The following is a 26653-nucleotide window of genomic DNA, read 5'->3' on the forward strand; positions in this document are numbered from 1 at the left end:
GGGGGCTCATTGGCACACAGCCAGGTAATTAGACAGCATGGACCACCAACCCTCAGAGCAAGGCCCACTACCACATACACACACACTACACTTATGTGCAAGCACAGATTCGTACAGATCACACACTCCCACCTGCACACACACACACACATACACACACACATACAGGCCCAGCCCAACACAAGGACTACATTATGTCAAGCAGGATTACAATGACTCCAACCTGACCCGGCTCCGCAGCTGCTCTGCCTCTGGCGTGAGTGTGCCTGAATTTACTGTTTGAGCTAAAAGACAGTACACAGTTTAAACAGGTGTGTACTTATGCAGATGCGCCGCTCAAGCATGTGGTTTGCATTAGTGGCTGCAGTGGAGCCAAAGGGGGAGCTTTTTTTTTCTTCTACGGAGCAGGAGTCAGGCCAAACATGTCATTTGGGGATGGTGATCTATGCAATTTCTATTCCCTGGATTCAGGAAGCAGATATTTCCTGAAAATTCCACAAAAAAAAAAAAAAAAAAAAAAAAAAGGTGCATGAATGAATTCTACTCAGGGACACTGCATGCAGATTGAATTTGCATTAATGTCTATTGCAGATAAAGGAAAACAAAAGACAGACATGGTTTTTCCATGGCTGGAAAATTGAAGAGAATTCCTCCCAGAAACAAGAAAAAAAAAAAAAAAAAAAAAGGTTAATCCGACCAATCAATCAACTTTGTTTCCCAGTTATCTGTTGTCCTCGTGCTTTAACATTTGTTGCGTTTTTAAGGTCTTTCCCAAAGCTTGGAACGTCGCACCACAAGTCCCACCACCTGAAAATGAAATGTCCCTCAAAAAGCAGATATTTTTCTTCCGAGCTGATCCCATTCTTCCTGTTTTTCTTCACTAATCCCAGCAGGCTCATCACTCGCTAGTCGACTGTAAAATCCAAACAGCAAGAGTGCAATGATCATTTATTATGGTGATGTAATCATTTCCATAACTATGAATCTAAGACTGAAAAGGAGCAGCACAGGTTAGCGTTTTCATTCTGACTTAACCAAACAGTGAGTTGGCATAAAGGCAAAGTGAGCTGCACCAGCAAAACAAAAAGGGAAAGTCACGTTTAAAGAAAGCCCGTGGTATTTTCTCGCTCTCTCTTCTTGGTTATCCCAGAAATTGTTCCAAAGAAAGAATGTTGTACCAAAGAAAAAGGAAAAAAAAATGCCAAGGATTCCAGTGAATGCCAGTGAGAATCAAGCGAGCTATTCATGCTGCCAGTTGATTTAGGCACGCCTCGCTACACACCAATCAGCCCGGCCCCTGTCCTTTGCCAGCCACTCACTTGTCTGCCATTCCAACACAAGATGGAGACAGTGCCAAAAGTTCCAATTAAAATATCCATTTGTGATGTCTGCGCAGAAAAAAGGGAATTTTAAAAAAATACAGAAAAAAAAAAGTACTAGGCTTTTTCGATAGCGTAGGAGAAAATACAACAAAAGCTGCCAAATTCTGTGGACAAGCCACATACTTAAGAGTTTTCTGTCTACACAAACTAAGTATGAAGTGTGTGTGCAGAAAAGTGAGACAGACAGAGTCGGCGTGTGTGTGTGTGAGCGTCTTGTTATGGAGGAACAGAGCATGTTGCAGATAAGAGGGCGACAGTGTTCAAAGGAAAAGGCAGGCCGGTAAAGTGCGCACCGATTCGACATCATCGCCTCACTGTCCCTTAATGAGCCTGGAGAGGACGTCTGGTGTCCACAGAATCAGCTCCTGTCTCGCTCCAAATCGTGCTGCCGGGAGTTTTATTCAAATCTCACGCACATCTGTCACACAGCCAGTCTGGCCGCGGCTGTTTCTCTTACTCCAGAAGGATGTTAACAAGACAAATGAATGAATAAATACACACATAATGCGTTTAGGTAATGTTAATAATGTATGAAATGGAAGCTGCTTCCTGACAGTAACGCTGCACTAAGAATTCTTCCCAACTTTGGTGACAAGCTTGTTTATTTTCCTTCCCAGAATGCAATTCTCTGCGTCTTTTGCAAGCGGCGTCTGGCCATTTAAGGACGTCTGTAGCGCATCAAAACGATGAGGAAAAGAGGTTTGACACATTCGTTAAGACGTCTCTCGTGGAGATATAACGTCAGGTTTAAGCCACTCTTGATCCAAAAACCTTGAGTGTGACGAAGCTCAAGGAGCCCAGGTTCCCCTTTTCCCTCCGTTAAAACTACCAGGCGCTGTCTCATGACTGATTTGAGGTCGATCAATGTGGATGGTGGTTTCGTTTTGAAAGGGGTGGATAAATGAATAGGAAAGCGTGCAAGCATCTGCACAGGTACGGGAGAGAAGTCAAACCGCAGCATCACCTGCTTTAAAAAGCAGTGTCCCAAACTTCCAGGACTATTACAAAAAGCAAAATAACAACAACAACAACAAAAAAAAACAAAGGCGGGGGGGGAAAAAAATGCTCAAAGAAAAAAACAGACAAGGTAGGAAAATAAAGTCTCACATCTAATTCCTTCCCTGGGCCGAGACAAAAGCAGGGCCTGGCACTCAGGCGCGATCGACTACACAGGCTTGGAAGACGGAGAAGAAGAAGAAGGAGAAAAAAATAATAACAACACGCACATCAAACCCGGAGCCAAACAATATCCAAAGAAAAGTTCAGATAGGTCTTCAGTGGAACCGCCAAGAGGAACCAAATCAAATAAATTGGGGGGTTAGACTTGCTCGCGCTGGCCCAACAAACCTGAAAACACAGTTTGGAATATACGAGGAAGGTGACGGAGGATGATGCTAAATGACTCACACAGAAGAGACGATGTGTTTACCTCGGGAAGAAGAAGAAAAAAAAAAAGCCTCTAAAATTAAAGCCTCCTCTCCTGTTAACACATGGGTGGGAACAGAAAAGTGAATTCAAGGCGGCTTTAGTGCTCTCTGGAATCACTCAGCATTCCACCGTCTTCTACACACACACACACACACACACACACACACACACACACACACACACACACACACACACACATCCACAGAGTTAAAATGCAACTGTGACAGTGTGTTCATCCATAACTGAGAATTGCTCTTCAGGGAATTTGGCGGGGCTTCATATTCTCTCCCCCTATCCTTCCCCACTCGTCCCCTCTTCTCTCTCTCTCTCCACAGAGCTGTCAACATCACTCTGATTCACAAGCTGCTTGAACATATGCTTACAACTCACAGTCTATATTGCAATTGTGGGATGTTGGACCTCCGTGATCACCATCCCATTTTTTTCTGATCGATGACAAACAAAAGATGTCTCGTGCACTGCTTACAGACTTCAAGATAAAACAAGATACTGAACCTTATCTTCTCCTCTTCTTTCCTTTCGTTTACATTGTGTGTGTTGTAACCTGACCGCTTCACACAAAAACTTTTTAAAAAAAAGCTGTCAATGTGATTGAAAAGCCCATAGATTGATCTTTCCCACTCGTTTTTTTTTTTTTTGGGCTGAAGAAGTGCATCGACTGTACCTGCAGCGTCTTAAGTCCGTGCGCACACGTGCGAGTGTCAACATCATAACACTCTGGAGCCAAAAGCTACTCTAAAATCTGCAGGCCACCCCTGGGATATTAGCTTAATCACTTCAACCCCGTCTCAAAAGTTCACTTCCAAACTTCCTGGAAAACGAAGCAGACTTTTCTGAGGAAAAACAAAGAGGGTTAGCGCAAGTAATAACATTGTGTTTAATCCGACACAATTTTTTTTTTGCCTCGACCAGCAAGCCGAGGAAGGACTTATAGAAACAACAAATCAATGCTCCTGCAGATGTGTGTTGGCGACGTAGAAGTGAATCAAGTAAATAGGAGTTTATCTGGAGCAGGAAAAAAAACTGAATCGCATCCTGACAAGGTACAAAAGTGTAAACAGGAACAAAAAAATGTGTCATTTTTTTAACTCTCTTTCCCCCTTCTCCTTTTTACTTCCCTTCCTCTTTGTGGCCTAGCTCAAACCTCAGACCCCTCCAAACTACTTCTAGGGATAAAGAAAAAAGCAAGGTCATGTGTCTCCTTACTCCAGCCTGCCTACATATGGTGATACCCCCACTCCCTTCCTCTTCCATCCACACCTTCCCTTACCACCACCTCTCACTCAAAATCTCATTCCACCACTGCGGCCAAATCCGCCTCATCCCATCCTCCCTCCTCCCCCCTTCTAAGTTTCTTCCCTCCCCTCCTCTCCCTCCCTCACCCTTCCTGTGCCCTCAGCCCGGTGCTAATTGGTAAATCTGTTGAACCATGCCAGCCGTAACAATGAGACACCTGGAGTTCTGTCAAAACAAGTTTCCCTGTGAAACGGCCTCCAGTGTTAATACATGGCGTAGGAAGCTGCTGAGTGTGTTGTCGCTCACGAGGCCCGGCTGCAGAACGGAGCCAGTAATTCTGTTATCACAAACAGGATCATTTATCAATATCACCTCTGAACCCTTGACCTCAAGATCGCCACACACATTTTGCCGAAGCTCCCTGTCCACTCCTCACCGGCCTGCAAGTCAAAAGTGTGGGTTAAATGAGTTCACGTTGTTGTATGTAAACATATGAAACTTCTAACCCGGCCTGACCTGGCGCTGACTGCCTGTCATCCAAAAGCTCAAGTCGCACCCTAGACGCAAAGACACTGCAGACACGCTGGTGTAGACAAAGGTGTGTTTGTAAGACACACATGCAGAAAGACAGACACACCCAGCAGCAATCCTGCCAGACCTTGTCAAACAAGTTCTAGCAAAGGCACTTGTATAAGAGAAGGAGGGGAGGCAGGCAGCGAGTTGACATGGGGAGAGGAATGTTGTTGTTTTTATGCTCCTTATTCTTCCTAATAGACCAGACCATCGTATTAATAGTGGTTTGCACAATCAAGCATGATTTACCTTCTTCCCTTCTTTCTTTCTTACTTCCTTTTTTTCCCCCCCATTCAAGGACTTGTGTTATTTACTGGCAACAAAGGCCCTGCAGAGTGTGCAAAATCAACAAGCAATTGATTAGTCAAACATTTCAAGTAGGCAATCCACAGAGCCGTGTCCCCTCCGAGGAGATTAATAAGTCATCCTTCTGAGCTTCGTAATGCGTCTTCCCGCCTGCCTGGCAAACCAAAACAAGACTTACTGATGTCCTCAGCACGTAGGCTCTCCGGTAAAATCAACACTTACTTTGCATTTAGGTTCCACTTTCTCAAAGTTGTGCATGGGAGAGCTTCAGGACAAAGGCAGAGGAAAAGCAGTCTACTTTGAATGAGAGAAAGAGTTTTATTTCGCTTTCAGGTCGAGTGTAATTTAATCTAAATCTAAAACCAGCTCGATAAAAGCAGGGTCTCTTCTTATTCCAACTAGCTCTACGTTATGCGTTCAGAACCAGATGCTGCCAATATAAAAGAAAACTCTCTTCAAAACAGTCTCTTCTCCTGCAGTTGGATTGTGGACTAATGCAAACCAAATAAAACCGCAACGACTCCCAGAGCTAAACCAGAAACAGAGACCGGTTAGGCACGGGATAAATAAAGACAAACAGAATGCATAAGACAAAATGAAGCTTCAAGAAGTCGAATAAAAAGCTTGACAAAAAAGCACCAGCATGAAGCTGGACGATCTCTGTTTGGAAGCACGTACATCAAATCTCTCTCTCTACATATAGATCCCATCGTCTGGATTGGAATTGAGACATTGTAAAAAAAAAAGCACACAAAGCAGCAGCTCTGAATTAAAAGCACAAAGCACAGACAGCAAAGCATGATTATCAGCATCATCACCAGGATTTAGTTTAGTTTTTTTTTTTTTGTTTTTCATTCATCATGTCTTGCTTTCAATCATCAATTGTCAGGTGTTAATTTGCGTGTAGAATCAACCAAAAAATCTAACAAGATATTTTTGGAATTCAAAGGTCTCTCACCAAATGAAATTGGTGAAGGCTCAGATCTGACTGTCCGGGGAATTCCCAGCAGAAGGACCCCTGAAAGGCAAAGATGGATGTTCCCAAGTCACACAATTATATCAGCTCTACTTCACTTCTTATCACACACACACACATACATACATACACACACACACACACACACACACACACACACACACACACACACACACACACACACACACACGTGCACACAATCCCAGCCGGTTAGGATTTATGCAAAAGGAAAAACATGTTCTCCCTGGAAATAATGCATCCCTTGGCTTTTTAGTTATTTAAACTACTACCTCCTCTGCTGGCTCAGCTCTCTCTCGGGTGCGTGTTCGGCCCCATTATTGCTAATTTTACACAGAGAGAACAGGCTCTGCTCTGGTTACATGACTGTTGATACTGGCTGCTGGTTGTTAAAACAATGTTTCATTTTGGTGGAACATTTAAGCTCCTAAGCATTTACACCTTCACAGATACTCAGCTGGCCTAGGGAGCCAGGGTCATCACTACTGAGCTCAATATCTGTAACAGCAAAGGAAGCATGCCCAAGCAAAGAAGATTTCCTTTTTAAACTGAAATAAGAAAGTAATATGTAGATTTTTTTATATAATTTTCTGAGCTGACTAGGACATTTTTGCCACAAATTTTCCTTCCTGATAGCAATTCTGAACGCCAGATACAGTACCTAGTTACAGGTACCTTCTGAATACCCTCCTATGACGGTACAAAAAAAAAAGAGAAGCAACTTCTATTTGTTATATTATTTGAACTGTATAAAATTACTGAGTATGAAAGGAATATGATAGCTATCATTGTTGTATGGCCTCTCTCAGCACACTCAAGGAACCCTGCCCTAAAAACAAGCTAAACTGCAACTGACAAGTTAGCTAACATTAGCGACAGGTTAGCTAGTAGCCCTTTCTTTCGATAGAAAATGGAAGAAAGATTAAATGTTACTGCTTTAGTTTACATTGTCTTAACTTATAATGAAAAAGCACAGCACAAATTTTGCTAGCTCCGACGACACTCTCACACTGTTTTTAGCTAATGTTATATGACAGTGAACCTGAAGCTTGTTATTTACCACTCTTGTGTGAGCCGTGATAATATTATTTCTGAGTAGCCTTTTTTTGGCAGGACACTTTGTTATGGTTTGAGTTTTGGGCATAGACGGGCTACCGTATGATACCTTGTATCTGCCTTTAATACTGAATCTGAGGTATTTCGGATATTGCTATCAGAACAACTACAGAGCTGACTACAGGTCCCCTGTGCAGTGATTCTTTTATATTTCTCTCACTTTGCTGTGTTCTAAAATTGAAATTGTGACCTGCCAAGTCTTACTAGCTGTTCAAATACAAGATTCTTCAGAGGATAAGGCATTCAGAGGTTAACTTGGCACATTTGTATCTACTGCCCCTAAGAGCAAAAACTCAGATCTCACATCTCCCTGAAAGATTTCAGGAGATGATAGAGGACAGGAAAGGAAAAAAAAAGAGGAAAAAATAGGGAAAGGGAGTTATTGATTTCCTAAAGAAGAAAGGACATGCTAGTAGAAAGTCTCTGAACATGCACAGAAAGGCAACAGGGCCTGTGGTTTACAAAAGGGCTCCAAAAGCTACTGTGCCGGTCGCTTTCTCTGCACAGAGATCACTGGGTTCTATTTGTACTTGTGCTTGACCCCGAGGCCAGCCAGATAACTTCTCCAACAGTGAACACTGTGGTTATTGGCGAAACACACACATACACACACTAACAAATACACATATGTATTATCCTTTTAAATGTGCATGTCTAACATAGAGTCACACGTTCTCTTGGGTATCTTAAGTTCAGCAGGGTTATACAACGGTCAAATACCACAGCTAGGAAAATGTACGACTATTTCCCTCAAGCTACTAACAAAGACACACACACACACACACACACAAACAATGCAACAAACTGCTTCTCACGTTGCCTACAATCACATGCTGTGGAGAGTTTCCATAACTACATTTCCTCCATATTAAGTCTACAAATATAACCAAATGTGCAAAATGCGGCATTTTCATTCCTGGCATTTTAAATCTACCTTTACTTTGAAAGGCTTAGGTTTTCTGTTAAGTCAGTGAAGGAGCAAATAAGACTCTTCAGTTGTTGTTGTTGTTGTGGTATTGTCGCTGACTAAGCAGCCAACACTGAGTGGATTGTCCGAGGGAACAAGCGGCAGACCAGACGGCCGGACAAAGACTGAGGTACTCTCATTTTCATTGTCACAGTTCCCGGGACTGACGCCACGTCTCGACTGGGCCTTGGAGTTTGGCCTCGATCTGATGATGCACGTGTGACCCCTTGAAGAAAAGTCTTGTCTGGAGACAGACAGAGAGTGACAGTCTGTCTTCAGACAAGACACAATGGTCTCTATCTGAGGTCTGGATCACATATATGGATATGGATGACTTGGTAAGCCAAAGTACATATATATTTATGTTTTTTGGAGGAATTCAATTAAGAAATCCCTTACACATAGAAACAGATACGTATGTGTGGTCATCCAATCCAGGACTTTATAATCCTACTCTGCTGGGAAGTATACCCCTCAATGCACTGAATGTGTATGAGAAAGCTATCCAAAAATCTCTAAGGAAACAATGACCAAAACATGACTGAACACTGAGACATGAGCTCTCTCTTGCTGAAAATGTTAAAGGTGAATGTGGAGGCAACATGCTCGGAAAGAAGACAAAAGAGAGGGTCGGAGGTTGTGGAGAAAAGGGTCTAAAATGACGACAGAAAAAGCGGGTGAAGGTTGACTTAAGTCGGGCAGAAAAAGCCTCCGAGTTAAAACGTGTGGTGGACACTGTGTGGGTGGTGCTTGCTGACCATGGGGTCGCTCATTAACAGCTGAGGAGGCCAGGCATCCCAGAGTTCTGGGCAATTGTCTGGCTAACCCAGGTGCATGGCCTATTCAGACCACAGGAAGCCCCCTTTATCCCCATTTCTACAAACCAAACAGAAAAGCGGTCAAGGAGGGTGAATGTGATCGCGCTTAACACTAACTGAGAGGTGCAGAATTGTTGGGATCCACAGAGTCATTGTGGCATGTGTTTTCACTTCTAATGGAGGGGGTTTTTTTTTTTTCCCCCTTAACAATATCAAAAACACGTCAGCTCCTTTCACACAACCTCTTTCCAGCACACACGCTTCAGAGAAACAAGTGAGCCTGAATGGTGTAAAATACGCATGTTCAGGAGTTGTAAAAGGCTCAGGTGGGAGGTCTTACAGGCAATAAAAATGGCCAGATTCCATCACTTCCTCCGCACTAATTACCATACACTTGGAGCAAGTGCCCTCCCTCTCTTCTTCCCCCGAGTCCATGCTTCACTACCTCTGACACACTCACACAAGCACACCATGAGGGGCAGTTGGGAAATAGTTAACACTCCAGCCGTCCCCTGCTGCCAGTGAAAGCCCACAAAACAATGGAGACATTGTTCGAGTGGGGCTAGGCTCTAGACTCTAAGGCTGTGTGTGTGTGTGTGTGTGTGTGTGTGTGTGTGTGTGTGTGTGTGTGTGTGTGTGTGTGTGTTTTGGTAATGTGTCTATGCACGTGAATATCAGGAAAGTAGTTTTTGTGTACATGCTCTTAACATTTGCATGTTTCTGCCCCAATTGCTCGAATGGCGAATTTAGAAATATGACTGCAATAAAAACTACTTTTATACTTCAGGTTCGAGGTTTGACTGTTAACCTGAGAGGGACAAGTTTACCTGATATTGAAAAAAAAAAAAGTTTGATGACATAACTGTGTAAGAAAGACAATTCACTACGCTTCACTCTCATTCTGTCATACAGCAAGCAACATAAGCTGTGAGTGCACTGCAGTTGATGCTAACCATACACACATTTCATAATGAATTGCGTTACGTTATTGGTGTTTCTAGGTTAATTCACAAATCACTTTCTTCATGACAGAAATGTGCTGCTGGCAAAGCGCCAAAAAGGAAACCCACAAACTGCTTACTTCATTTGTCCACCATCTTTAAGCCACTTCCTGTTCCAAACTATTCTCAAAAAAAACTCTCCACAAAGTCAAATACATCACCAGAACAGCAAAGTTGACAAGGCAGGTACTGTTTATAATTTTCCCCTCGAGAGCCTGTCTGAGGCATAAAAATACATTTCTTCGGGTCTCTCCCAAAAAAAAAAAAAAAGAACATACACATCAATCGGGGGATAAATATTGAATAACTTTCAGCCAATGGCATGAAAGTTCAGCGGCGGCAGGTTTTGCGGCTGCCTGCGGCGTGGTCAGGCACTTCAAAAGCGTCCTGCCTGGCCCCCTTTGAGGGCATGGTAAACAGGGGCATACAGCGTGCCCCCAGACAGACTGGCCTGCGTGAGGTCACTTCCTCTTCTCCTGCCCGCTCTTCAACCAAGCCACATCATATGAGACCGTCTGCCCGCGTCACCACCGCCATCCATCTCTCCTCTCTCCGCCATTCTTCTACTCAGCCATAACTTTCTACCAGGCATTATCTACAGACGTCTTTATCTTTCCAAAGATCTATCACTGTCTTCTTTAGTTTTTTTTTTTTTTACTGTCTCAGGGTCACTCAGGCTTCAGATCGCCAATCAGCGGCCTCTTATCACTGAAAACGTAGCCTGCGAGCCCTCCAGGCAGTAAGAGGTCAAGGTGTCTCTCTGCATTTGTAAACAAAAAGAAACTACCGTTTACAGCCCAACGCATCGATAAGGGGACCACGTCCAGGAACGTACAGGCCAGCATCATGGGAGTAAAAAAGACGAGAAGAGAGAAGCTCGACTGATTGAGTGACATTAGCAGGAGACCGCGTGGGGTTATCATCGACGTTCAGGAGGCTGTCCACAGTTATCTGTCTTCTCTGTATGTACAACAGCAAGCATGATGCAAACCAGGGAAACGTTCAATCACACTTCCCTCACAGTCAGAGGTGGATGCTGGAGCAGGAGGGTAGCAAGCAACAATACAAGATGAATTTCACATTCAATTTTATCACCAGCGCTAACAGGGAGCTGTGTGGCTATGCAGCGGTGCTGCAATGCCTCTGATCTCAGCAGTCAGTGTAATCCATCAAACAGATCCCACTAAAGGGCTGGGCAATACCAGCAGCTATATTACAATACAGTATATGTGGTGATATTGATCCACGTGTGCACTAACAACAATATATGTTTAATCGCGCTTCATGAGAACTAAAGAACATGTAAGATACTCAGAGTTTATAGTCAAATCCAGCTGTTTTCTTGCTCCTGCAAAGAGGCCACACAAAGTCTTTTAAATCTGTTTTCATGACACAAAAGGCATCGTCATCTGGACAACTCTTTGTTTGATTGTTCGCTGTAGGAACATTCGACACATTTATTATTGAACCCTCAGGGGCGGGGATGCATGGCAGGAAAAAAATGAAGCCACTGCTGTAACCATCATATTTTGTGTTAAAATATTGTTGTTTTATTTTGTTATTATACTGTATGTCTCTTTTTGGTAAGTGTGTTTCTACACTTGAGCAAAGACTAATAAAGAAAATTGATCACACAAAAAAACCCACAAAAAAACACATTGTGCTTTATTCTGTACTTCAGTCACTCAATTGTGTTGTTTAAAGTAGGTCTGCACTTCAGCAATGTGCAAGCTTATTTTTTCCATCTGTCTGGTTGTCCATCTTTGTTGTTTCAAGTTTGTTTTTGCCCCACAGCCAGTTTGGGTTTTGTGATGAGATGCTGGTGTTTGTTCAAAGACTGTGAGTGTTGCACGTCTGACTGTTTGTATTACAAAGCTCTGACTGAGTGCATTGTGAAATAAAAGACGCTTGAATGCTTTTCTTCTTTTTTTTTATAAACCTATACAGATGGAGAAAAGTGTTGTTATAATCATAGATCCTTTTAGCGCCCAATTCGTCATAGAGCAGCTTTATTTGAAAATATGCAAAAGCATATATATATACTGTGCCATGACTTCACTTATGCTTTCGAAAAAGTTGGAGAATAATACGTCAGCACCGTGTCTAACCTTTAAAAGTGAATTATATAGCAGGATTTGAGGTGGATGTGAGGTGGGAAGTATTTACAGCCACATGACTCATAGAAGGATAAAACCTCAAGTATTTACCTGCAGCTTTCTGCTGCCTACAACCAGTTTAATGACTTCATAGGAGCTGGGACGCTTTTCTCAGCATCTCCTAAAATAACGGAGTACCAAGAGGCCCCTGAACTCTTTGGTATAAAAATAACAGCAACGTTACAAAGAAAGATATGGAGAGCCTATGCTTGGGCTTGATTTTTTTTTTTTCAAAATAACACTGTCATCTCTATCTTTTTGTCTTTAAACACAACTTCTGACAAGGTTTCTGTTTCAAATAAACAGCCTTGTCGACTCCTGCTATTTTAAGACGTGCTTAACTTAAACGGGCAGAATACCAAGGAGGCAGAGGCTTGCCAATTTTTGAGTAACTGCTCGGGGTTGGTATTTATTACAGACCATAAAAGTAACTGAAGTGATCAAATGTCAAAAGTGACTCAGAGGGACGCTGTGTCTTGACAGTGTAATTTGCGTGATAAAAAAATCATCACCACCTCCCGCGTGAGCTGCCGAGCCACGGTGACTACTTCGGGGTGTTGCTGCAGATAAACAACAAGGGTCAGCGGTGTATTATTAGCTCGTGCACTGAACTCTTACTTTAGGAGATGTTGTATTTATGAGCTAACAAACCAGAAGGCTTCGCCGTTTAAAACGTGCAATTTTTATTTTAATTTCCATCACAATATGTAAAAGACTCCAAAGTAAGAAATGTGCCGATATTTGCCCAGGGCATTCATGATCACCTCACCCATTCTGCTCAAACCCCACTCTCATTGATTTTCCTGGCTCGCTAGCCGTGCGACCACATACAGTAAGTACACCTCCCTGTGCTCAACCTTTTCGCTGACCTCCTGAAAAAGTTGATGCCTTTGGCTAACTGCGAAGTTCAACCGCTCATTCCGGAGCTGTTATGAACTCTTAGATATCGACATGCCCGGGGTGGGTGCTCCGTTATGTGGACGTACTCCATATGCCCCCCATCGCTGTCCAGCCAACTCCTGACGACTCCTCCAACACAGCGGATAGGGTAATCAATGCTGTGTCAACGCCCACACTTCGCTTAAAGACAGGCACGTTAGCAGCCTAGCATTATCTCTTCCTTGTGTAAAAAAAAGAAAAAAAGAAAAAAAAAAAGTTGTCAACATGAGACGAGTGCTCCATTATCATCCAGCTTGGTAAAACTGGACTTGGGGTTATCATTTTCTCCAGGATAACATGTGGCACGTCTGTCCAAAGAACAACTGCTACACCTGAATCCCGGGTCGTTAACTCCATGACACTTCCTGAGAGAGCCAAATCTTGCAATCACCCAAACTTTAAATGTTCGAATATGCACGCACAAAACAACACGTTTGTACAAAACTGTCTGGAATGGTTGGTGACTAACGGTTTAAGGGGAAATGCAAACAAATGTGCATTTTTCCTGCCAACACAACCATCCATGGGGGGGGGGGGGGGGGGAAGGGAGTTCTTTACCACTGAGGATGTTTTCAGGAGAGAAGAGAGAAGGAGAAGACGGGGTTGATTTTGTCTTTCTGTCATGAAGGAAAAAAAGGAAGAAGAGCTTGGGAGAAAGAAGGAAAAGTACCGAGCGGAGTTTGTTACTTACAACGATGTGTGCCGGTGATGGGGACCTGGCATCTTTAAGTGCTTGTCTACTTTGAAGACCTCCTTGTTGAACATCTAGCAGGGGCCATTTCATCTGTAGGTACTGAATGGAGGAAAGGAAACAGAATGGAAAGAAAGAAACAAAACATGTTAACAATGCAGAAAGCAAAAACCAAAAAGGAACAATTAAAAGTCAGACAACAACAACAACAAAAATAAATAAATAAATAAAGGGGGTGGGGGGGGGCAACGTTTCTTGACGGGTGTACGGGTGTGGAAATCAAAAACATGAAGAGGCAAACAAAGATCTAAAGGCGGATGGAAGGATGAGGTGAGGATGGCCTCGAGCATGCATCTGAGAGTCCAGCAGGAGAGCACGTAGAAGTTGTGTAAGCCAAACACTCAACACAATAACTCTTATTATTGTCAAGTTTTTACAGAGTGTTCCAAAAAAACAGTTATATCATTTTTTAGGTGTTTTTTCTTTTCTTTTTTTTCCCCTTTCAGTCGCTTACTTGGAATTCCATTATGTCACTTATTCGGAGTTTGTGCAGGGCAGAGGTTAAGGGTAGCACTGTACACAGCTCATGGCTTCAGTATGACCTCATGTCATAAATGTGACTGTTGTCAAACTTTTATTGGAACCCATAAAGACGTTAAAGCGTGGCGTCTCACCACGCTCCTCTGGAGGGTAGACCTCCTGACTGCTTTCATAAATGATTGACTTGGCCATTATCGGAAGTCTCCCTCTCTTTCTCCCACACACACACACACACACACACACACACACACACACACACATTCACACGCATTCAGATACAGTAGGGGAAACAGATAAGCAGAAACAAGAGTCATGAGAAACATCTGTCTTTGAGATATAAACTGGGTGGAGTCCTTTTAATTTGAGGGACAAGTGCTTTGTTGACTGTTCTGCCTTCGATGGTTTACCTTGTATCTCTTCCCTGTTCTCATCTTCACGTACTCGCTCGCACGAGGAAATAAAATGATATCTGCTGTCGTAAAAGTACACTGTGCAAAGATCGAAATAAAAACGAAAAAAAGACTGTGGGGGTTATGTTTCGCATTCTCTGTTGCTGTTGACCGCTTGGCTTTGGCGTTGGTGCAGTAAGAGCTTATCAATGTCACAGCCACCTTGCATTGGGAAAAAAAGGGGTCATATTAGCTCAAACCTTCGGAGTGGGTCGAGAAGTCAGAGGTGAAGGGCCTGGACATTATGAAAACTGGCAACGACTGACAGTTTGAGACGCAACTGTTTTTTTGGGGGGGAATTAAACGCAATAAAAATGACTTAAACTTTCAGTTCAATTGTGTGAAATTTCAAGTTAACCAATACACAAGTCTGTCACACACAAAAAAAAAAAAGGTGAAAACAGGAACAGTTGCAGGTGAGGCCTTCATAATACCGATGAGGGAAAAAAAGGAGCTCACTGGGAATCCTTTATTTCCACCTAAAGGACGAGTCATTCAAAGCAGAACGGGATGAACTCTTTCCAGAGGCCGACAAAGTCAAAGAACAGAAATCCCCCCTTTTCTTCATTTTGGCACAAACATTCCATTAGTGCAAGAAACATAAACCTCGGAGAGCTTTCTCGAGGTATCCGAATGTCCAAATTGCAAACATTAGGTTGTTGTTTCACTTTTAAGATAGCGTCTGAACCACTTCTCATGTACGAACGATCATGTGCTCGCGTACAATAATGATGGCTTTCTCCTCGCTGAGGAGATGCGGCTACATTCGATTTCTTTGTCCTGCAATCCAGCAAATGGTGGCCGCTCGTTTGTATGCATGTCTCGGGGTTTGTGGGTGTGCGTTCGCTCCGTGTGTGTGTGTGTGTGTGTGTGTGTGTGTGTGTCGGAGATGGTCAGAGAGTGAGTGTGTGTCGCGACCCTCCCTGAGACTGTGTCTAAATCAGTGGTAATTAGCGAAGAGTTCACTGTGGGGTGCCTGCCAGTGGTAGACGCTGGAGGGAGTTATTGACTCCATGTCCTCGGTGGGGGGGGGGGGACCGGTGTGCTGCCTGGTCTTTCTCCACAACTACGACTCATTTATGACCCTGAGCCAGCTTTAACTGCTTAAAAAAACTGGGTTTGTTTATGCTTGTTTGTATGTCCGGAGAGTGGAAAAAGGAAAGGTTGTAAAAACTCCAGAGTAGAAGACTTGTGGGTTTTTATGGACCCCCCACACTGGGTATTAATTGCCATGAAGGGGAGTGGGAGGGGGGGGGGGGGGGGGGGGGGGGGTTGTAAAAGAGGAGGAAAAGAGTGACAGGGTTGCTGTCATCTATGAGGTAATTCAAGACAGTATCCATGGGTGCCACGAGAGGCGAGACGACGGGGGCCGAGCCGGAGAGAAAGGGGGTCAAATGTGTGAATCCAGTCATGGGAAAAGCTCTGCTGTGCATACGCAACACATGCTCACACATGCAAATATTCCAACACAGCTGCAGCCGGACGAAGACGGGTCGAACAAGAGGACATTCTGAGTCAGTGGGGTTGAGGAGCGTGAAGGTGACACCCCCCCCCCCCCCCTTCAGCGTGGCAGTGGGCGAGAGAGCGAGACACCGAAATACGACAGAGGACCGGGGAGGGCGGCGCAGCGCATGCCCTGACAAGTGGCTCCACTTCAGCCTCGCTATTGCAAATGTTCTCACACACTAATCTCTCCAGCAGGTTTTACAAGCATGCCAAGGAAAACGGAGCCCTGGCAAGCGACGGGCTTTCCGAACCCCTCCACCCCCCCCCCTTTGCCTCTTTTGCCCAACCCACCCAGCCTGCCCTGCTAACGGACGCACCGCCTGGGCTTGAGTAGGTTATGACCTCTGACCCTCTCTCGGCTGTTCCAAACCCCTCCCTGTTACCCACTCTGCGACCTGAAAAAAACAACCTCTCCTGCTATGAGGGGGGCCCCCCCGGGTAACTCAAGAGCCATTCTGATGTGACAAATTGCTCCGGAGTTCCAGGATAACTCTCTCTTCTCCTCTGTCTCTCTTCCTGCCCTCCTCCTACACACACGCACACACACACAAACACTAGGCACCCCCCCCCCCCCTCCTACAAGAGACCCCAACCCTCTTAGAGCCACTCAGTGGTCGTGCCTCAGCTACAGGCTTGTGCAGCAGACGGCTTTCCCTTCTCTCCTCTCTCTTTCACCCCACTACCCCCCCCCCCTCTCAGCTCCCTTCCCTTACCCCTACCCTGCACCCCTTCCTCGCCCAGCCAGCCCCACAATGGGCCGCTGAATGACTCAATTGTCTCTGATGAAGTGAACGACAAGGGAGTCCTCTAAATCCTTACAGAGAGATGAACTCACTCTCAGTGCCGCAAAGTTCGCTCGCCCGCTGCTGCTTTCCCAGCGTCAAGAAAAAAAAAGGGCTGATGGTCCAGGACTGGGAGTCATTTGCAAGGACTACGAACGTTATATATGTACACGAGGCTTCATTTATCCTTTTAAGAGATGTTCGGATTCGGATCCTGAAACTTATTCCATTCCTGATATCAGCACATTGACGAGACTATACCTGACACTGTATTTTTGCCAGTATCGGTATCATAGCAACCGTAATTATTTCTCACAGGTTTTGATTTTTTAATTGACAGTTGAACAGGTGGGACAGAAGTCTCCCAGACCCCAAAAGATGTCTTGTGTCCGATATTTAAAGTTTCAGCATCGACACATGTTGGCGTCTCTGTGCGATAGCTGTCTCACTCTCTGTGTAGATCTAGAGTCTGCTCCCCGTTTCTCACCTTTAAGAGTGACTGCTTCCACACATGAGGTTTGGCATGTGGTGAACGACAGAATGTTAACCTAGATTCACGCCGCCTGTCGTCGCAGAAAGAAAAAGAAGGTGGGGGGGGGGGGGGGCCCTGGTCCTGGTGTCACAACTTATGATGGTGGGTGGGGGGGGGGGGGTCAGCCTGAGCCCTAACACATCATCCTCACGTCTACAAACCGGCTTCCACCAATGTTTTTACTAATTCAACAAGCTGGCAGTGAGGCAATTTGGCTTAAAACACTCCTTCCTGGTACCAGCGCTTAACTCTGATCCTCTCAAATATAAACCATCTTTTTCCACATCCTATCAAACATTAAACAAAAGTCAATACTTGCTATTGACAAAGAACAGGGGGGAGAAGTCTTACTCATAAATGTTTTAGTGGGTATGACCGACACAGAAAGTGCAGGATTCTTCTGCTTGTTTCTGGTCAACAAACCAGTTTTAGTTTTTTGTTTTTTCCATCAAGCCCCCATCTGATGTGTTTATCACATGCGGCCGAGCGACTGGAACAGCAGCCACCACACGGCTTGTTCGTTTTGTTTTGGATTAAGAGCAAAGGGGCCTCGGACCAATCAAACAAACAGGGCTGATTATGTGCCAAACACTGCAGAGTCCAATGGGCAGATGATGAGGAGCACTGGGGCCGGCCATGTGGGCAAATGCGAGAGAGAGAAGCGGAGGCCCGCCGAAAAAGAGACACGCAGCAGCTTGGGTTTAGAGTCAGCATATGGATGCTGGGTGTTGCTCTAGAGAGTCCAGCAGATCTTTGACCCATCTGTGGCAGCCTCATTCTGCAGACACGACACAGCTCCACACAGGCTTTGCATTCCGATATGTACAGTTCACAGTGACCCCACTCCCGACACACTTAACGTGCTCACCCACTCGTTCACACCTGAGCAACAAGGCTCACCCACATTTGAACATCCTCCGGTCGACAGGCCCAGCACCTCCTCTGGGGAGAGCGCTCAGAGATGGGATTGACAGCTTGCAGATTATACCAATCAGAGCGCTACTATAAAGAGCTTTATTTAAGTCTGAAATGATCAAGGCTAGTAAGAGGAGCCTATTCAAAGCTCTGAAAGTAAACTGCACAGAGCTTAAAAGATTAGTCCCTCCAGTTTGACTACAATTTTATCCCTTTAAAAACAAGTGCTGAGCATATTGTCTTGATCTGTTGCGGATATTGCCAGCAGTTTTTGTCCTTACTTGCAAGTTCAAGAGACGATGCAAACGTGTGCGTATACAAACACGGAATTCGCCAAGCAAAGGACAGTCGTTTTTTTAAAATGATGGAACAGAGAAGCTTAATTTAGCAGAGACCCTTTGAAAGTCCGTTCGGACTAAAATGAAATGAAGTGCTAACTCAGTGGTATGATACATCGACACCCGAGAAGTAGCGAGAGGATTCCTGGTCAAACCTGAGAGAAAGTTAGCCAAAACCAGAGGGCCCATCATGGATTCTTTAGTTCTACTAATGCACATTCTATGAGTAAATATTAAAGAAAAAAAAAAAAAAAAACACACCCCACCTGCTCTGATAGCCAGAGGCATTTTGCAACCAGGAAAATAAAAGTAGAATGTGGGAAGGCCTGGGGTTTGTGTGCCCTGGGGCGGGAAAGGGTCCGCTGGGCCCATATTTACTCCAAAGCCAGAACCGCTTGGGGGTTCCACTGGCCCCAACAGCACTGGGGCTGCCGACTTGATCCAAAACCTCTCCTTCCACCTCTTGCCCCTCCCCTCCCCTACCCCCTCCCCTACCGCAAACACTCCACCTAAAACTCCTCGCCTCTCCGTCTGGCAGAATGACAAAAGCTGATAATTCCATATGTAAGAATTCCTTCACTTTGGGAACGAGCACGTGACCTCGTCTTCCACTCATCCCAACTTAGACTTTACGTGCTCCCTAAAGTTAGGCAGTGAAAACAGTTGTGAAACTATGATTGTGTAAAATATGTCAGAAAGTATCTGCTTGTCTTCAACTGATCAGTTGGGGGTTCTTTTTTTTTTTTTCAGACTTGTTTCCATTGCATTTCACTTTCCTCTGTCCAGTTTTGAGAGCAAACGTTGCTCCCTTTAACACGGTTCATGAGATAAGAATGTCTTTTCTCTGACAATGTTTACTTTTCAAGTGTGGACAAAAAGTGCTGTTCAAACACCAGCTGATGGACGGAAATGTTTCGAGGGATTGCGCAAGGCAAACTCGACACGTTTCTTCCTCCACAATAAAAGTGTCGTATGAAATGATCCCTCAGTCAGAAGTTAAGCGTAAACGAAGCTTCCCCCCCCCGAGCGCCCGTAATTGAAGCACTTCATCAAATGTGTTGGGATAATGCTCGACAGGCATGTGAATGACACACCTGGCGTCACAAAGCGCCTTCTCAAAGGAAGTGTGAGGGTGACATAATTACAGTCCACATCACACCAACTTCTCAACAAGCCTAAGAAAGTAAACAGTGTTCCACTTCTGACTTTTGCACCCCCTCCCCCTTCCCCACTGTCCCTCTTCCTGTGTCATTAAGAGTATCTCTTGGCTGCTCTATAAATATTGTGGCAGGGTGGGTGAAGGCCAGCAGGAGCTGGCTGGTCTTCCATCAGCCCTGCTAATGAACAGGCGCGCTGGCACCTTTAGCACCAGGACCCCGCTGCACCATGCTTCTGCTTTCAGGCGCCTCTCCTGCTTCACAATGCTACACTTGCTGTTCTTCCATCTGAATGATGCTATTTCTTCTTTTTTTTTCTCCTCCCTGACATTAATGGAACTTGAGTCTTGATATGCTTCTGTAATCTCCGTGGTCACAAACTGAGTTTGTATTTGCCTGCGTGTTCTTCCTTCTGTCTATTACTGTTGTTATCACAGTTGATTTAGCTACCATGTGGCTGTCTACAACAACATTCTTCAAGCTTCTTCTTTTTCATGTTTTAATCAATCGTTCCATTAATAGTACCAACACCCACTGGGACAACAGAGTTCATCCTACCTTATCTTAGCGTATTAAAAAATGCAGTATTGGTACAACATGAAGCAAGCAAAGAAAAACTAGTCAGTGTAAGCAGACAAATTTAACTCTGGGTAAACACGCAAGTAAAACAATCATGATTAAAAAGTTCCTTTTCTTTCTCTAAAAGATTTTCAAGTATCCTGGAAACAGAATATCTTTAACTGGATTTGATGATTAAACCTTAGCCATACCTTAGCACACGATTGATTTGTCTCTGATTTTGCTATGACGTATGATCAAATAAGTATCATCATTAAAGGCAGTCTGTAGAGAATACACAGTTCTGTGACATAGGCTGGTTGATTGTCAGGCCAAAGGTCCAGGACCTGGACCATCCTGGTTTCAGTCTCGTACACACTGACCTACTTAAGAGGTGAGCAGGCACGCCTGCAGGCCTAAAGGTGTGTCTGAGCCCCTTACGCAAGACCAGGGCCAGGAAGGAGAAGAGGTTGGGAAACTGGAACACTCTCTCCATGCTTACCTTTGTGTGAAGGAACCGAGGTCTGAGGCGTGGAGGGAAGGGAAGACTTAACAAATAAAAAAAACAAAACAAACGTGAACAGCAGCTGAGCTCTGCTGACGGAGGAAAGTAGGCTGATTGCAGCGCCCACATTGTGCTGGAGAGTGCAGGGTTTGGTGCTGCGCTGGAGGAGAGCTGAACGCTGCCCTTGATGTTGGGTGTCTGGTTTTGTTCTGCGAGAGTTCACTATGAATTAGTTAAATGGTAGACTGGATATAAGAAAGCTATGAAACATGCCTCAGAGGGAGAGAATGTGTACACTCACAGGCTTCACAGAGACTTCCGATATTCTGAACAAAAAAAAAAAAAACACTACACGCTATCACACAATTCCACCTACGCACATTCATCAATCAGAACGCACTATGTGGAAGGCATCACACACACACACACACACACACCAACAGGCAATTAATCTTCACAAACGCATCAACAAACACTACTTTGCACTTACTCACACACCTTGGAGCACTTCAGCCTCCATATTCATGAGGCCGGCTCCCTCAGCAGAACCAAAACTTCAGATTCTAAGGGTTTTAATTTAAATCTCAAATATGGTTCTAGGATATAGATGTGTTACCCAATCACCACGGCTCATTCTTTCTCTTTAAGCTATCCAATGATGGGCTCTATATGCCTTAATCTGACTTGTCATTGTTGTTGTAAATGGTGGTATTTACAGTGATGTGCTTGAAGGAGAAGGAAAAGAGAATTCCCACACAAGCAATTACATGCAGACTCACACAGTGGGGTACTGTCGCTTTGCCACACTGGCTTAATGAATAAATAAGTAATAAGGGCTTGGTTATTGGGGCTCATTAAAATGGGAGATGCTTCCATGACAAAAAAAAGACCTGAGGAGGGTCAGGGGAGGCAGCTGTGTGTCCCTCCATAACCTGACTGCACTCACCTCCAAATCAACTCTGTCAGCGATGCCCCACAAACGCACACACACACACACACACACACACACACCTTCATTGTGTTCTCACTTTTACCGAGCCTCTTCATGCGTACGCAAAACCTGCAAGCGCTGACTCTAAGAATTAAGAAACACACACAAAACATTACCTCTCTCATGGCTAATTACCACTTAGCTCCATCACATGGTGATCAGTCCATGAGAGCCGCCCTCCTACCCACACACACCTCCTCCTCCTCCCCGACGACACAAACAGCAGCACACATGCCAATTATTGATGAATCTTTAATACGGCGTTTTAGAAAGTCTACATCTCATTTCCGACCACTGAGCAGGTGATTACTCCTCAAACGAGACAAGAGATGCAAAAACGGCTTCGGCCTCACCAAAGATTGCGCGCGTATATTGAGACAGCTTACGTTGGGTTAAGGTAATATCATTGCAGGCTCGAAATAAAGTGGCCCCATCATTTAGAGAAGACTGCAAACTTTTTTGTATTTTTTTTTTTTTTTTTTTTTACTCCTCCTTCCTTGCATCCCTGGCTAGCTATCTATATTAAAAAAAAAAACCCGCACAAAAATCCCACGCCGCGATAACATGTCAATAATGAGCTGAGGCCATCTATTGATCAGCTTAATTTTGCATCTATTAGCTAGGGAACGGCTTGCTCCGGGGGCGAGGGAAGCCAGGCGCTAACACGCACCGACAGGCTGGATGGAGATCATTACAACTGATGTTCACACACACGCTGTGATTGACATGGAGATAAGGCAGGGGAGAGCCCGGGCTCGCACGCCTCCCCGCACACTAAGCTAATGATACACCAAACGTGTGCTTGGTGTGTGTACGGCAGTGTGTGTGCGTGTGTGTGTGTGTGATAGAGACTGTCTATCTAGAATGAGAGTTGGAGCAGGATTAGAAAAAAAAAAAAATAAGAGAAAAAGAGGAGAAGAAAAGCAGGCCACACGCCTTTGCTAATTGGCACAGTCAGACAGGGAAGCTCATAAAAGAGGAAAAAGCATTTAGTGGAGCACCTCGGCTTTCTGGATCGCCTTATCATGTCGACTGCTCCACGGAAACGCTCGGCTTTGACCTGGAATGCATAGCATCAGCTGACGCTTCCTTAATTATGAGAGTTTGCATACCGTACTCAGCTGAGGCATTCATTATAAAGACGGTTGTTTTCCCCTTTTTCCTGTGATTGTACGATTGCAAGAGTTATAGGCCCCCCCTATGTCGAACGCAGCAAACCGAAGGGAGAGCAGAAAGAAGCTGCTGCTTCTTCCTATTCTTTTTTTTTTTTCTCCTCGCTCAAAAGAAGGATGTAAAGTGCAAGGACGGATCCATACAGAGAGAGAAAAACAATACGGCGTAATGCTCTTTTCCTCCTGATAACCTATCCACCAACGCTGCACCATTGGGCCTGACTTTGGCATTGATGCAACCAGCTGCAATATTGGATGCTGCATCATGTCATTCACACATAAGAGTGGAAGGAAAAAAAAAAAGAGAGAGAGAGAGAGAGAGAGAGAGAGAGAGAGAAAAGGAAGGGCCGGGTGCTGGAACTGCACCTCTTACCACACCATCAAAAAAGGGAGGACTGTATCTTTGTGCACGCCTCTGTGTGTGTTTGTGTTTTCACAGGGAAAGGTTGTGTTTTAAGTCAGATAGGTTCTATGGAGGTGAGGTCAGATGCACCAAAAAAAAAAAACCCTTGGCTACAAACTGTGTGTTTTTGTCAGCTGAGGGATGCAGCGAAGGGATCGAGGGAGCAGCGGGAGGAGGGAAGTGAGAGAGAGGTGGGGGGAGGAGGAGAGAGGAGGAGAGAGGGAGAAAAAAAAAAAAAAAAAAAAAAAAGCCCTCAGCCAAGCCATCAAGTTGAACATTGAACTTCACAGTAGTAGCTGCCTTTCTATGCCTCTCCTTTTGATGTTACCTCCAAAGCAAAGGATCAAAGGCTTGGAGTGTGGCGTGGGGAAGTCCCAAGCTCTTAGCCTGCCAGCCTGTGATATATGCAAAAGTCTACGCCAAAAGAGAGAGAGAGTGGGGCAGAGGGAAAGGAGAGCGAGAGCAAAAAAATAAATAAAGAGGAAGCTTGCATGGAATGTGGCTAAATAGCATGTTTGGGTCTAATGAATGACAAGAGGATGATGCAATCAGCCGGCTGGTTACAGTATGAAGTCGAGTGGGAGCACACACCGGTTTTAGAGGATGGATTCTCAGAAGGGGGGGGGGGCTGGCACTGTTTGTTGCCCTCAAAACGTCCCCTCCTCATCGCCCCGTTCGACTGGCAACATGGGACAGCCACTCCCCCCCACCTCCACTTCCACCTCACACCAACCCCCAGCGCCTCTCCGACATCAAGGGTTCGAGAGGCTGTGTCGTCTCGACATAAATATACAGAGTGCCGTTAAAGGGAGGACTTCAGTAAACAGTGTGTGCATAGATCCTGGTTGTGTCTCTCTGGAGCACAAACACACACACACACACACACACACTCACACACACAACAACACACACTCACAACGTGGGCTCAGCTGGGCCAAAGAGGGGAGCAGAGGTGTGCTAAACTTGACAAATCTCTACGAGACAAACACACACACACACGAAAGCGCGCACACAAACTCACACACCCTTTCCCCAAGGCTGTAGGATTAAGAGGTCCAGCTGGCTGACAGCAAGCCCTTCCTTCCCACGTATCCCGTCGATCTAACCCCCCCCCCCACCCCCACCCCCACCCTACCACCACCATCACCACTCCACAGCTCCTCCCAAACCCCCACCACTACCCTCCTAAGGTCTGCCAGCCATCCAGCATGCTGAGCATGCCAGGAGGACACACCTGGATTTAACATCGATCCACCTCCAGTCTGTTTCACCTCCACATTTGTCCATTGTGCATACATTCAAACAACAGAGGGAAAGACAAAAACACTCCATATGAACAGGGAATCAGGGTTTTTGGATGGACGTGGAAGTCAAAAGTTTTGCGGAGGCTGCACACTATAGAAGACTTTCCTTTCATCTGCCCCATCAGTGTGGATCGTTCCTCCACACAGTCCTCGGTCGATGCTACTGGTTGTATTTTCTTACATTACAGAGATTCATTTACAGTCCAGACTGTGAGAGAGGGAGGAACAAGCAGGAGAGGATAGAAAGTGTAGGGAGGACTAGAGAGAGTGAGATAGTTGTAGAGGGAGTTGAGATAGAGATCTGCAGAATAGAGTAGGAGGACCCCCCCCCCCTCCCTCCCCCCCTCCGTCTCAACAGCTGCCAGGTCACTTTACGAATGTCTGCATGAAAATATGCAGCAGGGTGTTGTTCGAGTGTTATATCATTTTGTCGACAGGGAAGTATGTGCATTTAAATGAGCATTCAGTGCTCTAATATTTGAGGCGACTTGTTTGGGTTGTGTTACTCAAAGAGGGATCTAGCGCAGTCCGTCTGTTAGCGCGCGTCAAAGCCTGAAAGGAACGATGACGCAACGAAGACGGAGTCCAGACAGGAAGAAGAACGAAGAGTCTGAATGAGACTGGATTTTTTTTTTTTGAGTCAAATACCAAAAATAAAAAGCAGAAAGAACCCCCGAAGAGCAGAAAAGTAAGAAAACAACATTTTGACCGTTTAAAAAGTACTAAAAAAATACTTAAATAAATAGAGTTAAAATGGGTTGAAAATTGTACTTTGACTTCCCTTACAATACTCGACCATGTAAAGCTGGTTACAGGAATGGCACGTTTTTTTCCGAACTGTGTTCACTCAGTTTGACTGGAAGTATTCTTGAAACGCTTCACCTTCCTTGTTACCTCGACTCAGACGTGATTGACAGCCTCAAACATGAAGAGAAGGCGGGTCATGAAGGTCAAGGGAAGTTTGGGGGTGAATACTGGGTCTCAATTCGACTACGATGACCATACTCCGAGGACGCTTAAAGCCATACTTTTGATTGCCGTGCCTCGATTGTTTACTAATGAGAGCGGCGAAAAAAATCCCTCCACCCAGTTCACGGTGATTCCTTCCATTGAGGCCGACCAGTACCACAGATTGGCTGCGGAGGAGTGAAGAAAGAGAGAAAAAAATAAATACAGACAAGACTTGGTGTAAGAGAAGAATAAGAATTAGGGAGTGAGAAATGGAGAAGGGAGAGAGCAAGAGATAGAAGGGAGAAAAAAAAATTCACAATGATGACACGTAAGTGCAAAGAGCGATTAAGGATTTACTTTCAAAAGGACTCCCATTGATCTTTTTTGATAGACCTGCAATAAATCAAACTGGATTGACTCGCATGAGAACCAAGCCTAATCCTTTAGTCAGATCCAGGAGAACTCCAACCAAACCAGCTGTTAATTTAGGCTTTACAAGATAAAGCGGGAGAAATCCAACCTGATGTACCCTAGGGCAGAGGCTTACATCATCTCTGTAAAGCAATCAACTTATTGCCAGTTTGGAGAGGTAATCAGAGCACATACTGAGAGAGGGGAGGGAGCGCTCGGGGGAGAGAGAGAGAGAGAGAGAGAGGGGCTGGAATAAGAGAAAAGGGAGACGGCTGAAGAAGAGGTGAGAGAAAGAACAGAGCGAAGAGAGCAAAAGGGCTGAAAATTAAAAGTGAGTCCACTTAGAGAATGTTGTTTATGGAGGAGAGAAGCTACGTCGACTTCTTCTTCTCTGCGTTCAGATCTTCTGACTGAAAGGATAAAAGTGAACTTTGAAACAAAATTTAAGAAGAAAAAAAAAAAAAACACGTTTACAAATAGTACATCTCCAAATTATCTCGAGAGGGCGAAG

General features: G+C 44.8%; 1 protein-coding gene across 28 annotated transcripts in view; it reads right to left on the minus strand.

Moving 5' to 3' along the window:
• The window catches only part of tcf7l2 (transcription factor 7 like 2), an 87426-nt gene that overhangs the window by 43587 nt on the left and 17186 nt on the right, over nt 1–26653 (minus strand). For 19 of the 28 annotated variants that reach the window (XM_079333779.1, XM_079333767.1, XM_079333782.1 and 16 more), the window contains exons 4-5: nt 13629–13730; nt 5905–5964 (exon numbers count right to left, since the gene is read on the minus strand). The exons of 2 other annotated variants lie outside the window; for them this stretch is intronic. In XM_079333779.1, the coding sequence (XP_079189905.1) occupies nt 5905–5964; nt 13629–13730 (162 nt within the window). The remainder of the gene's footprint in view (nt 1–5904; nt 5965–13628; nt 13731–26653) is intronic. 7 more of the 28 variants (XM_079333783.1, XM_079333761.1, XM_079333759.1 and 4 more) reach the window with 1 other exon arrangement.

The sequence above is a fragment of the Symphodus melops genome, assembly GCF_947650265.1.
Source record: "Symphodus melops genome assembly, chromosome: 21".
In the NCBI taxonomy this organism is placed as follows: Eukaryota; Metazoa; Chordata; class Actinopteri; order Labriformes; family Labridae; genus Symphodus; species Symphodus melops.